Source organism: Echinops telfairi, unplaced genomic scaffold (genome assembly GCF_000313985.2).
Source record: "Echinops telfairi isolate 266 unplaced genomic scaffold, ASM31398v2 ScPeMD7_7469;HRSCAF=8507_0, whole genome shotgun sequence".
NCBI lineage: Eukaryota > Metazoa > Chordata > Mammalia > Afrosoricida > Tenrecidae > Echinops > Echinops telfairi.
This window is the reverse complement of record NW_022111372.1, coordinates 19,688,976-19,703,294: the sequence shown is the minus strand read 5'-3', so window position 1 is coordinate 19,703,294 and position 14,319 is coordinate 19,688,976. Positions and strand designations below refer to the sequence as shown.

At 40.5% G+C, this 14,319-nt stretch overlaps 1 protein-coding gene across 6 annotated transcripts in view; it reads left to right on the top strand.

Annotated features, from left to right (window-relative positions):
• Positions 1 to 14,319, top strand: part of GRIK1 (glutamate ionotropic receptor kainate type subunit 1) — a 590,068-nt gene that overhangs the window by 520,833 nt on the left and 54,916 nt on the right. For all 6 annotated transcript variants that reach the window (XM_004713100.3, XM_004713098.3, XM_045284535.1 and 3 more), the window contains 3 exons: positions 6,678 to 6,791; positions 8,194 to 8,397; positions 9,601 to 9,824. In XM_004713100.3, coding sequence (XP_004713157.1) covers positions 6,678 to 6,791; positions 8,194 to 8,397; positions 9,601 to 9,824 — 542 coding nt within the window. The remainder of the gene's footprint in view (positions 1 to 6,677; positions 6,792 to 8,193; positions 8,398 to 9,600; positions 9,825 to 14,319) is intronic.

The following is a 14,319-nucleotide window of genomic DNA, read 5'->3' as shown; positions in this document are numbered from 1 at the left end:
ATCAGTTAAGCGGGAGAAAGTGTAAACAATCTCTCTGTGAAATCAAAAAGCCTTTCTCCTTCTTGGTATTAGTAAAAGGGTTCAAAATGGGCTTTGTTTATATTAAAACAATAACAAGGGTTTAAGTAACCTTTTTTAAATCTTCAGGTTAATATAATTTTTAATATATCAGGTTACTATTTAATATAATTTTTTAATATATCAGGTTACTATTGGCACAGATAGTGATTCCAGTATTCTCACTGCTGGTAAATAGATGCACCCAAGTGACATGTAGAAGAAGCTTATTAGACTAATCCAGCTTGGAACTCCAGGCACTTTAGACAGAGATGAATTCATTTTAATCAAATATCAGAGGGTTGGAGCCCAAGCTTGGAAATGATACCTTAGGGAGGGAAATGGTCTTTATTTATCACTAAACTTCAATAATCCATACCCACTTCCCATGGCTGTAGTTCTTGGTCTCCCTCCCCCATGCATTTATATCTCTACCTCTTGCCTTCCTGGTAACCCACCATCTCCCACATTGTAATTTGCACATACCATCGTGTGCCCTTCCATCGTATAACTCTGTCAAGAAACCGGAGTGCTAGCAAGTCAGTTCCAGAAAGCCTAATGGCCTTCCGTAGGAAGACTCCATCTTAAAAGAAGAGGATGTACCCCATCGTATCTAAATTCAGAAAGCTCTGTTCTGCCCTCAGACCTTGTAACAATAGAAGAGAAACACAAAGAAACCCCTTGCTCTCCAGTCTACTCCAGCTCATGGCGAACGGAGCCGGGGTATGTGTGTCAGAGTAGAACTGTGCTCCACAGGGATTTCAATGGCTATAGTTTGGAAGTAGATCAGGAGACCTTTCTTCCCAGGTACTTTTGGGTACACTGGAAACTCCATCTATTGGTTTGGCCACTGAGCATGTTCCCCATTTGCACCACCCAGGGCCTTCATCTAGAATAGCTCACCGGAAATCCATTCCAAAGGAGCAACGCAGCAATCTCTGAAAAACCCCATACTGAAACACATGTTCATATGACTCTCCAAGGAGGAACCAGATAGTGTTCTTCCGAGATAGATGGCCATTTCATCCAGCAGTTTGGGATGCTGAGAGTAGGTGAATTACTCCCTAGGTTTGAAAGGTGGGCACTAATCACTTTCCAAATATCCTTTTGTTGTGTTACCTTTTTATTTTTTTAACCTCTCAAAGTTTGCTTAATGTTGCTCTGCCAATCATTTTCAAATGCCTCCCTTGGTTATCCTAGATAATAAATGAGTGTTCTCTCATGCCAGCCTAAAAAGAGAAAAAAGGTAGGACCAGACAATTTAGCTGTGGAGTGTGCCTCCCCATGAATAATTGATCCACCCTCTACTACTCCTTCCTGGCAAATTACCGCTGTCTTCGGGAGCTGTGCTGTCTGAAAATGGAGATTCTGCCTCCTGGAGGCACTGCTGCAGAGTCCTAGAGCAGGACCAAGATGCTAAATGTCTCAGCCTATGGTTTATGGCACCCTTCTTCCACACCAACCCCCCAGTGTCCCAGGATAGTGCGTCTTCACATGGAGATCCACGTGCTGAAAATGTATTCCGTTACTTCAATTAGCAGGTAAAATTAGTTGGTTATTAGTACAAAAAAGAACAACTCTTCCATTTTGCTGATTATGCACCTTGAAAAGAAGGCTGGGCCGTTTAAATCGATGTGTTCCCTATCAACTTCCCAGGAAGAGCCTTATCTTTTCCCCCACACTCTTCATCTCAATGTAAAGGAATTTTACTTTGCAAATAGAAGAGAAAAAACATTCTCTCCTTGCTCATTTTATAGAGCAAAGTTCACGTTGCGTGAGACTGGTGACTGGGTTGATTGGAAATGCCACAGAAAGAATCTCTCACCCTCTACACTTTTGTGGGGAGAATAAGAGAAATACAAGCTAGATTAGATGTCAAGCTGTGATGTGCATTTTTCTACACTTCCAACTTGTATCTTACATGGAAATGATAGAACAGGACTGCTCACCATTGCCATTTGAAAAACTGAGTGTAGTTTCTTAAAATAAGTACACAAATTCCATTCTATAATGAGTTACTAAAACTACAGTTATTTTCTTCCCCCTTCAATACTTAATTAAAAATTAGCTTCCATTTTGCCCAGCGTCTATGTCAAGGTTTAATTAGAAGTTATGCCAGGGGTCACTTTACACATAGTCTTCATAGACCCGAAAGTCAATTGCCCACAATTTAAAGAGTACTGTTGGGGGAACATCACGGTGTTAGGCTTCCTAGCGGCAAAGTTCCCTGTCTCTGAACAATGACAGAAAGGGTAAAAGTTGAGAAGAATGCAAATGCTGTGTCCCTTTCCTGGTTTAAAAGTAACCAAAGAAGATGGGAGATTCTTTGATCAGTACCTATCATTCTTGCGTGCATTCTAAGAGAGTTACATTACGATAAGGCCTGGAAACACTTATTTAGGGTGATGTCTCACATACCATCTCTAGCACCCTCTTCCTAGGCAGGATCACAATACTTTCACATTCATAACATACTCCTATGCCCCATCCAGACAATTAAAGCTTTCTAACTCTATCTTTGCTTGTCCAATCCAGGTTTTCAATCAATCCCAATTAAAGCTAAAAAGAAAGCAGTGAAATTAAAATAGTTTACCTTAATAATGTATAAATGTGTGATAGCCTTAGATATTTCCACAAAGCACTTGATTATTAAAAAAAACACTTGTCAGCCTAAATGAATGTCTAGTTTCTGAATAGAGACAGTAAATCAGCATGATAAAATAGGGACGAGAAGAGAGGGGAAGAGAAAGAGGTCTAACATTTCTACATATGTGTTGTTTAATCATCAGAAACACACTATTTTCTCCATTATGCTAATGAGTATGTTGAGTCCCAGTAGGGTTAATTAGTATAACCATAGTCATCCTGGGCTATGACCAAAATCGATGTGTAAAACTCATCTGAGGGGAAGTCAAAAGTTTTGCTACCTGGGCTCCAATGCACACAAGCAGGGGGTTATTCCAAACAACAAGTGTTTAAACATTTCTCCGTGATGAGTGGAGCCCTGCAGACAAGTTTGCTCCAGAATACACTTCCTTGCCTTCCTCTCACTAGGATGCCTTCAAAAAATAAAAAAGATAAATTTTATGTGATTCCATAGTCAAAGCTACTACTGAATGTTTACTAAAACTTACCTGGACATCTTACCAAATCACTGAGGTTTTGCAATGCATTTACAAAAATGGTGTCCTGAAGGCAAAATGGGTGCATAAGCAAATATGGTGAAGAAAGTTGATGGTGCCTAGCTATCAAAAGATATAATGTCTGGGTTCTTAAGGCTTGAAGGTTAACAAGTGGCCAACTAGCTGAGAAGCAACAAAGCCCACATGGAAGAATCACACCACCCTGTGTGATCATGACATGTCAATGGGATCAGGTATCAGGCATCAAAGACCGAGAACAAAAAAACATATCAATGTGAATTAGGGGGAGCACAGAGTGGATACACAAAGCCCATCTGTAGTACAATTGGACATCCGCTTACAGAAGGGTCACCAGGAAGAGACGAGTTGGTCAGGGTGCAGTATAGCACCAATGAAACAATTTTGCCCTAGTTCTTTAATGCTTCTTCACCACCACCACCACCCCACCACTATCATGACCCCATATCTATCTTACAAATCTAGCTAGACCAGAGCCTGTACACTGGTACAGAAAAGAGCTGGAAACACAGGGAATCCAGGACAGATAATCCCGTCAGGACTGATATTCAGAGTAGTGATACCAAGATACACTTCCTTGTACCAAGAGGGGAAGGGGAAGGTGGGGTGAGAAAGAGGGTATTAATCACAATAATCTACATAGAACCCCCTCCAAGGGGGAGAGAAAGCAAAGAAGTGGGTGAAGGGAGACAGCAGTTGGTGTAAGACATGAAAAAAACTCATAAATTATCAAGGCTTCATGAGGGATGAAGGGGAAAATGAGCTGATACCAAGAGCTCAAGTAGAAAGAAAATGTTTTGAAAGTGATGATGACAACTTGTGTTCAAATGTGCTTGACACAATGGATGGATGGATGAATTGTGATAAGAGATGTATGAGCCCCCAGTAAAATGATTTAAAAAAAATTTTTTAAGAATGCTGTCCTACATAAAGCAACATCTTTTAGATGGACCAAGTGTTTTCAGCAAGGTCAGGGAGATCTCAAAGAGAACCAAGAGAAAGAAGACTGTCAACCTTAACCTTGAGAAATGAAGCAACTCTGACATCCAGAACCTGGCAGAAAAGCACTATACCATTACCATTACCATTGCTGCAATAGTTATGAAAGGCAGACTTCCTATGGATTGGCATTTTCCATTTTAAACAACTATCTTGAGCTCAGCAAGCTTTCAAGCATTGCAGGGAGAGCAACTAGTTCCAAGAGCTGATCTCCTCACAAGATCAAAGTTAACGAAGATCATATTATGGGGAAAAATTATAGCAAAGAAGAATCGTGGATTTCCCATTACAACTCAGAAAACAAGCCCTCACCAAAATAGTGACTTCCAAGGGGGTTTGCCACGCCATTTACATTCAAGGTCTCCGTCCGGTCAGCTCAGAAGGTTATGGCGATTTTGAGTTTGTATTCCAAAGGGGTAATCTAGATGGACTTCTCTCTAAGGTCACAGGACAATCACAGTAACACATTATGCAGAAGTTTTAAGAACTGGAAAATGACCTTAGGTAGGAAAAGAACGAGAAAATTGCTTGGAAGATTTTTTTTTCCCAGCCCCAAAATGGGTGACTCATTCATTGAGGTTAATAAGGGCTGCCTAACAAGGCACCATCTACCCATTCAGTTTCTTTTTCTTCCCATAACTCAAAGAACAATGGAAAAGACCATGATTTGAGTCCCTCCAGGGTGCCCAAACTGCCATTGTGATGCGGTGTTAGTCAGGAGCTCAGAGTGATCTGGAGGCAGGGTTCCAGAGAGGAAGCACAGCCTCCTGCGGAAGCAGACCTAGTTAGCGGATATGTCAAGAAACAATAACTTTACATTCAATTTTTTGTTTCATCAAGGTGTCTAATATCTTGAAGCCATATTTTTGACTTAACCTTATATTCTATCTAGCTCACAAATTTTCTTTCACTGGAGGAATCTGTTGCAGGATCAAGTATAAGTGCACCTTGTCCACTGCAGAGTATGATGTGCCAAGTAGAATTGCCCTGATGAGTTTTCTAGGCTGGAAGCTTTATGATAGCCGCTCAACTGTCCTTTGCGCTCAAAGAGCCACTAGTTGGATTCCAACCTCTGAAGCATTAGTTGGCCTCTAAGCATTTACCCATTGTATCACTAGGATTAGTGTCACTAAATTAATCCTGTATTTCATAGTGCCTTTACTTATCCAGTTTCTGAATTAAATAATAATAATAATAATAATAATAAATAATCCCAGCTTTCATTGAAATAGAAAAAGCTTGAAGAATATAATTACTTGGAGTCATATGAATTATTTTTACTATTACTGATCATCTGTATAGCTCTTTGCATATGCAAATAACTTTTTTTTTTTTTGCAAATAACTTTACAAACAATATCTCATTTGGTCTTCTTAATATCTCAATATAGCCCTGACATTTGAAGAACCAAAGCTCAGTAAGCTTAGCAACTTGTCTGAGCGCATACAGCAATCAGATCGGCAAGGTTCTGAAGCACGTGTGTCTCCCTGCTCATTAGGGTGGGATTAAATACTGAGCATGCACGTTGCAGAAAAATAGCTCAGTTCTCTAAGGATCTTCTCCTGGGTTTCTATAGAACCTAAACAAGTCAATATGCTTCTTAGGGACAAAGAGCTAAAGACTGAGGCTCCAGGAGAAAATAGTATTCATCATATTTTAAAATATCAATGGACTTTTTGAAAGCCAGTCACCTTTGGTTGGTTCTATAATAGAAAAATCAATGGCAAAAAAAAAAAAAAGAAATATCCTCACTGAAAAATTCATGGTCCAGAGGACAGACAAGACAAGCAAACAAATTACAACAAAAGCTGCTTGGGACCACAGCAGCTGTACATACAGTCCTAGTAGGGCCCACAAGAGCCTTTTTTCACCTAGCACCCACTCCTCAATGAAGACAGACCCAGAACTTAATCTATTGCTCACCACATTTTCTTCCTTTAATGTTTCCTTTGATCTCAACCTCTCCATCAACAGCCCTTTCTTGTCATCTCATTCCTTTCAAGCATAAGAGACACCATTGCTCTCCCCTTGACACTTAAAATGGAGTATCAGCTAAACAAACAAACAAAAAGATTCAATAGCATGTAAGCTCTCCAAGGCCAGGAACTTTGGTTTATTTGTTCAATGTCATGTGCCCCGATGCCTAGAAACTGTCTGGCATTAAATAGGTGTTCAAAAAACACACAGGAAGGAAAATAGTAACAATAGTAAACTTAAAACCTTTAAAGACTTCTTGCCCTGCCCCAACTCACCCTACTGAATAGCACAGATTTTCCACGTCTGTCTATATGCTCATCCGCCATCATTTCCCCTCATTTATTAGCATCCACTGTGGTGTCCTGGTTTTCTCTCCCCAGACTGTGAGCTTCTTTGGCCATTTCTGGTGTAAAAGGGGCCTCTCTTTTTCATAAATGCTCTCACTGGCAACCAGCACCCTCTGATGTACTGTGTTCTGTGTAGATCGGGATTTGGAACTCCAATAGTGGGCTAAACATGACAGATGGCAGCAAAGACAGGTCCGATAATATCACCGATTCACTGGCCAACCGAACACTGATTGTCACCACCATTCTGGTAAGTTGCCATGTATAATTTAGGATGCCTTTTCCAGATGAGGACCCTGATGGTGTAATGGGTTGCTCATTGGGCTGTTAACTACAAGATCAATAGTTCAAAACCACCAGCCACTCCAAGGGAGAAAGGTGAGACTTTAAGGCCCATAAAAAGTTACAGTCTTAGGGAACCCACAAAGGCTATTCTATCTTGTTATCAGGTCGCTTTGAGTCAGAATTCACTATATGGCAAAGAGTTTGGGATTCTTTTTTTTTTTTTTTAGTTTATCCAGACTATAGTACACGTATCGGGAAGAATCCCTGACTGTTTATTTCATGCCAGCAATGGGATATATATACATGATTGTCATTGTGACAAACTCTTATTTTCCAAGATGTCTGTGGGTGGGTTAGAATGGCCAGTCTTTGGGTTAGTACTCAAGAACTGAATTAGATTCGCCATCCAGAGACTCACCGTGTTATACTTATTATAATTTTCAAAAATAAATTCCTCTCATTTAGGCAAGATAAGAATGAATAATATCAAAGATCATGGTCAACTTATAAATCAAGACAGCTGCTGTGGAATTGATTTCAACTCATGGCGACCCTGTATGTGACAGTTACCGTTTATTGGGTTTGCAAGGCTGGTTTTTATCCAAGGGGACTCCGGGTGGACTCAAGCCTCAAACTTCCAGTGACCATCAGAATGTGTTGATCATGTGGACTACCTAGGTTCTCCATTGACCCTGGTAATCAAGGAGAAATATTCATTATTCATAGTTTGGGGAATTTACTTTGTAAGGGTCTAAGCAGAGAATTGCTATGTGAGATCTGAAATAATTTCAAATGAGGAAATGGAACTCATGATAAAAGAAGACACGGAAATGGTCCCTGGAATAATATAGCCTAAAAGAATGCACCAAAACGCACAGAGAGAAGTGAATCATGAAAATGAGATGAAATTTAGCTGGGAGATGAGGAAAGGAGATTATTTCACAGACATCACATTTGAGGAAAGAGAACATCTATTTTTTTAAATATATATGTCCTTTTGGTAAGTCGATGAGGTTCTTAGATTAAAGCCCGGAGGGAGGGCACATTGCCTTCTCGCCTACCCTCTCCTCAGATCCTCAGAGACAGAAGTTGCCTGGTGCATTTTAATAACACCGTTTATCCCCAGCACTGCTTCTCCACCAGACTCATTGGAGGCAAAACCTGCCTTCCAAAGAGGCAGAAAGAGACAAACTAAAGAATGATATATGAGCTTCATGAAGACAAGCAGTAAAGGCTGACTTCAAAACTCTCAAATCTTAGAAATTATCTTCAGATATGTTATATCTGTGGGCTGCTGATAGAACTTGGGTAAGTCAATTCTGCTTTTCATTATAGCAGCATTTTCATATTTGGTTTGTTTTATATAGGAAGAGCCCTATGTGATGTATAGGAAGTCTGATAAGCCCCTATATGGGAATGACAGGTTTGAAGGATACTGCCTGGATCTGTTGAAGGAATTGTCAAACATCCTGGGTTTCATTTATGATGTCAAACTAGTCCCTGACGGCAAATACGGGGCCCAGAATGACAAAGGAGAATGGAATGGGATGGTCAAAGAGCTCATGGATCATGTAAGCAAAACGTTCTCTCCTATCGGTCATATCTATCTGGGAAAACAAGTGCACCATTTTAGAGCGAGATGCCAGAAACTCCTTCCTATACTGTCTTAGTATAGAACGGTGGTTCTCAACCTTCATGTTGTGGTGACCCCGACCATAGAATTATTTTCATTGCTACCTCATAACTTTAATTTTGCTACTGTTATGAATCGGGTGACCCTGGTGAAAGGATCATTTGACCCCCAAAGGGGTTGCAACCCACAGGTTGGGAACCACTGGTCTAGTAGTTCTGTTGAAACCTGAGACAGAGAAGGTGTGAGTCCATCCATCAAACTGAATAAGCCTGAAAAAGCCTTAAATTATATAACAAAGTCCTAAAATTTTCAGCTCAGAATGAAACCTCATCTTCCCAGCTTTTCTGACCATGTTGCTAATCTTTTGCTTTTAGCACACGCCTTTCTTTAAAAAAAAAAAAATCTTCCTAAAATTTTTTCTTTGCTTAGTTTCATTGTATGCAAGTATGTGTGCACATAAGAGGAGGCTTTAAAAAGGTCATGGGGGGGTGGGATCCATTATCTTTTTATTCTGTTTTTCCACAAACCTTTCGAAGTTCCCTCATCTGTACACAAACATACCTTCTGGTTTCCCTTTGCTAGTCCTGGTGTCCCAGCTCACTAGAAGGTCAGTGGTTCAAACCCACCAGCTGCTCTGAGAGAAAAAGGTGAAACTCTCTGGTCCTATAAAGATTTGTCTCAGTAACACTATCTAGAATTGCTATGAGTAGAAATGGACTCGATGGCAGTGGGTTTGGGGGTTTATGCATTAATAAGCATAACTGTATAAATCTACTCTTTTCATATTAAAGCCAATCATCACCAGAAACTTCTCACATGAGAAGCATGGTGGTTGTTGGTTGCCATCTCGAGTCATCTCTGGGTTATAGTGGCTCTGTGTGTGCAAGATAGAACTGCTTCATAGAACTTTCAAGTCTCTGTAATTTTAGAAACAGACTGCCAGGCAGCTGTCTTCCAAGCATCCCTAGATGAGTTTGAACCACTAGTCATCCAACTAGCAGTCCAACGCTTAATGGTTTACAACACCCAGGAAGTAAGAACCATTAGAAGTTGAGAGTAGGGATTATTCGTTCCTGGGAAATTCCAAAATTTGGACAGAAGCTGGACCACGATGGTAATGATTTCTGACTTGCTTTTGTAGAGGGCTGACCTGGCTGTGGCTCCTCTCACCATCACCTACGTGAGGGAGAAGGTCATTGACTTCTCCAAGCCCTTTATGACCCTGGGCATCAGCATTCTCTACCGGAAACCCAATGGTACCAATCCGGGTGTCTTCTCCTTCCTCAACCCTCTCTCCCCTGACATTTGGATGTATGTGCTCCTGGCCTGCCTTGGAGTCAGCTGTGTGCTCTTTGTGATTGCAAGGTAAGAGGAAGAACCACGGACTCATTAATCATGCTATGCCCGTCTCACACTGCCCTGTAGCCTGCAGAAGCAGACCAAGAGGGAAAACATCAAAGTGCCTTTTAGCTTTGCCTGCTTTTATTTTGCCATGGTTTCTTACATTCAAGCCACAGTATAAGTAAATGTGTTCTAGTCATTTATAAAGGTTTTTTAAAAATAAATAATGTGATAATTGTATGCTAATTTTTTCAGTACTGTAGCAATATAAAATGATCACTTACCCATTTTCCCTCAGTTAAAGTAGTAAAAACAAAAACATGGGACCTTAACTAGTGAATCCAGTACTTTTTCAATGGAAATGGTAATATGGCTTCAAGATCTCTGAAATATTTGGTTACATAAAACTGAGGGGAAAGTTAAGATAGGAGTCATTATCAAAATAAGAAACAATGGAATAAAACAAGATTGTGAAATCCTCAGGAATAAAGAAACATATTTTTGATGAGTTTATGAAGTTTCCTTTTAAAAACATTAAAGCATGAGCAGAAGAATTCTAGAAATAACCAGAAGAGGAGAGATCACATATAGACAGTGTTTGGAAGCATAAAAATACTGCCACCAAGATGATTCCGTTTCATGTTTGGTTTTTTATGTATATTAAACTCTATTCTTAACCATCCTGCTCTGCACAGGTCTTCAGAGGAGTTTCATACACTGCAGTGCATTCTCTTTCCTAAATATCTTTGCTGCTGAATCTGAAACACAGCTGTTTATCTTTCTGTAGACTTAATATCTGATACCCCTCAATCAACCATGGAAAAAATAATTGCCTCTGTATGTCCTGCAATTTGTTTGCAATCTGTTTGTTGAAACCTTTCAACCAAACCCAGTGAACATCTTCCCTAATCAACTTGCTTGTTTTCCCTCCAGGAACCTCTAAATCCTCTAAAAGACATATTTCTTCATGCTAGCTCATTTTCTGGTTTTGATTAAGGACAGGTAACTTTTTCCCTGATGTAATTATAGACAGAGCTTGGGGGGAAAAGATCCCACTCAAAAAATATCTTAAATATCCACAAGGCAGATGTAATCAAAATGAATGAATATGTGCCCCTTGCATGTATGTATCTATACATTCAGTAGGAGATGTCGGTTTTACAGTTTTTTGTATATAATAAGTTATGTTGTTGTTAGGTGCCAATGACTTGGTTTTGACTCATAGCAACCCTAAGGAAAGTAGAATGAAGCACGCTCTGGCCCTGTGCCGTCCTCACAATCATGTTTTGAGCTCATTATTAGAGCTATTCCTCCATCCATCTTGCTGAAGCTCCTCCTCTTTTGCCCTGACCCTTTATCTGCTGAGCATGATGTCCTTCTCCAAGAACTGGCCGATGACATTGATAACATGTCCAAACTACATCAACTAAGTTTCACCCCCTCATTTATAAGAGGCATTATGGCTGTGCAATAATGTATAGCATCAGCAAACTCCGGATTGTTTCCAAAATGCAGTCAAGCATGAGACTACCTTTAAATCATAGCTGGATCTCTCTCACCATACACTTTAATCCGTAAAACAAAATATATAATCCCAAGGAATTATATCTATCATGTAGCTCCAATTTAAATAGGCCAAATATCCAGAAATAATGTCTGCTTCTATTCTATGATCTATGCTTTTCTTCCTAAAGTAGACATATTTTTTTAAGCTAGCACTTAGGGGAGGGGGTGAATTAAGAAAGTCTTTGAAAATAAACTCTAAAGTTATATTACAAAATCAGTGGTATATTGTAAACTCAAATAGACTTATGTTTTAAAATAGACTTGAATGGGTCTATCAGTTTTCAATGCAGTCCCAGGTTCACACCAACACACACACACACACACACACACACACACACACACTATATATATATATATATATATTGCATATATATATATGTATGCAAGTCCTAGGTTGAAGATGGGCATAGTAGTTATGTTGGGAAGTGATCTGCAAGGTCCGAATTTCGAAAGCACCAGCCACTCTGCAGGAGAAAGGCAGGGCTTTCGAGTCCCATAAACGGTTTCCATCTCAGAAACCACAGGGACAGCACTACGCTGTCCTATAGGATGGCTATGAGTCTGCACTGACTTGTGGCAGTTAGTACTACTTAAAGATCCTACATATGAGTAGCTTTATGTATAATCTCCCTTTCAAGCATAAGGCCAGCATATGTAGATTTGGGTACCAACTCTGGGCTGAGTAGTCCTTTTCTCTGTCATTTTACTGAGACCAGTACTCATTTCTGAAGGGTCCTCTGGAGATGGCAATTTCAGATTATCGCTAGGGTGAGGTACTAATCTCTCCCCACACACACACCCTGATCCCCTGGCACACTGGCTCTGCACAGCAGGGCATTAGGAATTGCAGACTGAATTCTTCTACCCAGGCAACAGGGAGGTCCATTGCATTTCGAAAAGCCAGTGTCTTACAGCACAGCATCTTGTCATTTAATATCCCCAAGTCACTCAAATTCCCACCGAGAAAAAACCTGGGACATCTGCACTGAACAAGCAGAGGCGCATGGCCATTCGGGAACCTTGTGTTTGGGCCGTGGGCGATTAGAGTAACTGCTCGCTTAAGTGTGCAAAGTGTGAAGCGCTGGAACACATGGAAATCAGTATTCCAAAAAGAGGAGCGGTGAATTCATTGGTCAGAGCACATTTAGGGAATGAATACTAGAATATCAGGCTTGCCAAGTTTTATGCTCTGCCTGGGAGCGAAAAATATCCTTCCCTTGAATGCATAATCTGCCTAATTCATACCAATTCATATTTTTAAATATTATAAAAGTGACAGTGATATTGTTTAAGTAATGGCACCTTTACTCTGTGTATTGTTTCCATTAGTGGGCTCATTAATAATTGGTTCATTTCTTCAGCTTAGCAAACCACTTAAGTATAAGTGCGTAGAAATTGAAAATGTAGTTATATTGTTGAGACAATTCACAACTTAATTATACTGGTGGAGCAGTAATTAAAATGGATTGGCATGGCATTGTCAAATAAAGGTATATGCGTAAGTTCCCCGTGAACCAACTTTGGGTACCTCACATCAGGGTGGAGAAGCTGCCAGAAGGAGTGCTACCCCATGCCTGTGGGCTGCACTGCGAGCCTGTTCTCTCGGCTCCCCGAAGGGTTCATGAGGAGATCCGGTGCACTCCCCTGAAGGTGTCCAGGCTGCAGAGAATGGTTTTTCATGAAGAGGAACTGCCTGCCCAGTTCCTTGCACATGATTCACAGTGTGACCTGCTTTTCGCTGTAGATAATGTAGTCACCTTAATCCCAGTTCTCCCAATGTGTCAGCAACCTGCTACTGTTTACTGCTGAACCCTCATGGCTGAAGAACTTTCCATATGTTCTCATCAGCTTTATGGGGTGTTCGCAGTTCTCCGGCACGCCTGCTAACATTAAACAGACCCACATGGCAAATGGCAAAGCTTTCAATGCGAAGAACTTCTGCATTTAAATCATTTCTAGATCACTTTTCTGCATCTCTAATAACATCTCTCTGGTAAACTAAGTGCCTTCAAAATAAACACAGAGGCATCTTTGGGCCGATAGAGATCAGAGAGATGTTTAGAAACAAGAAAAAGAATTTTAAAAATCATTCAACCCTTTACTAGATTTTTAAGTCCCACCCCCAACCCGACCTAGCAATATCTAGATTTTCTTCTCTTTACAGTTAAGGGAACTGATGCCAAAGAGGTTGAATGAGTTGTTCAAGGTCATTTTTCCAAGCGAGCTGTTTTTCGACACTGTGTTGCCCCCTGTGGTTCACCACCATGTAGGTAGCACTATGATCAAAGCCCCAAAACAAAAATAAAACCCTTGCTGTCAAGATTATTCCAACTCTTGGCTTCCCCTTATGTTATAGAGTATAACTTAACTCAGTAGGCTCTGGGCCACCATCTCCTGTGGAGGGTCTCCAGGTCTGTCTTTCACGTGATGCTGAATGACAGCATCCCATCCACCCACATTTTAGTTATTCGCTGCGTGCACATTGTTTGTACCCCCAGGGGGTTTTTTGAGATACGATCACATTGTGTAAGACATAGTCTTAACTAACTGAGGGTGATTGCCCTTGGAACAATGAGATTCGAATGAAATCAAGAGGAAGTTATAAACCAAGAGCTCTCCAAGAAGAAATGCTATGGAGTTAATACTATTGGGCTCCCCGTCTTGGGTCAGGAGACTCCTAGGTTTACGCTTTGTTTCTTTTCTCTAGGAGGAAGATTTTGTTCTAAATACAATGTTAAAAAATATTCAATGCAGCCCAAATAGCTGGCCCTTCTTTGTTCGCTATGTTCAGCTTGAAGCTCCTTGGCAACAAGATGAAATTGCTTGAGTTCAGAGACTCCTTCTATGCATCTGTCCGTAGAAGCCCCTGGGAAGCAAACCACTGTTCTTTCTGTCTCTCACAGTGCATAGCAATACAGTAGCTTGATGTTACAGGTGGTTTGTCATCATCAAC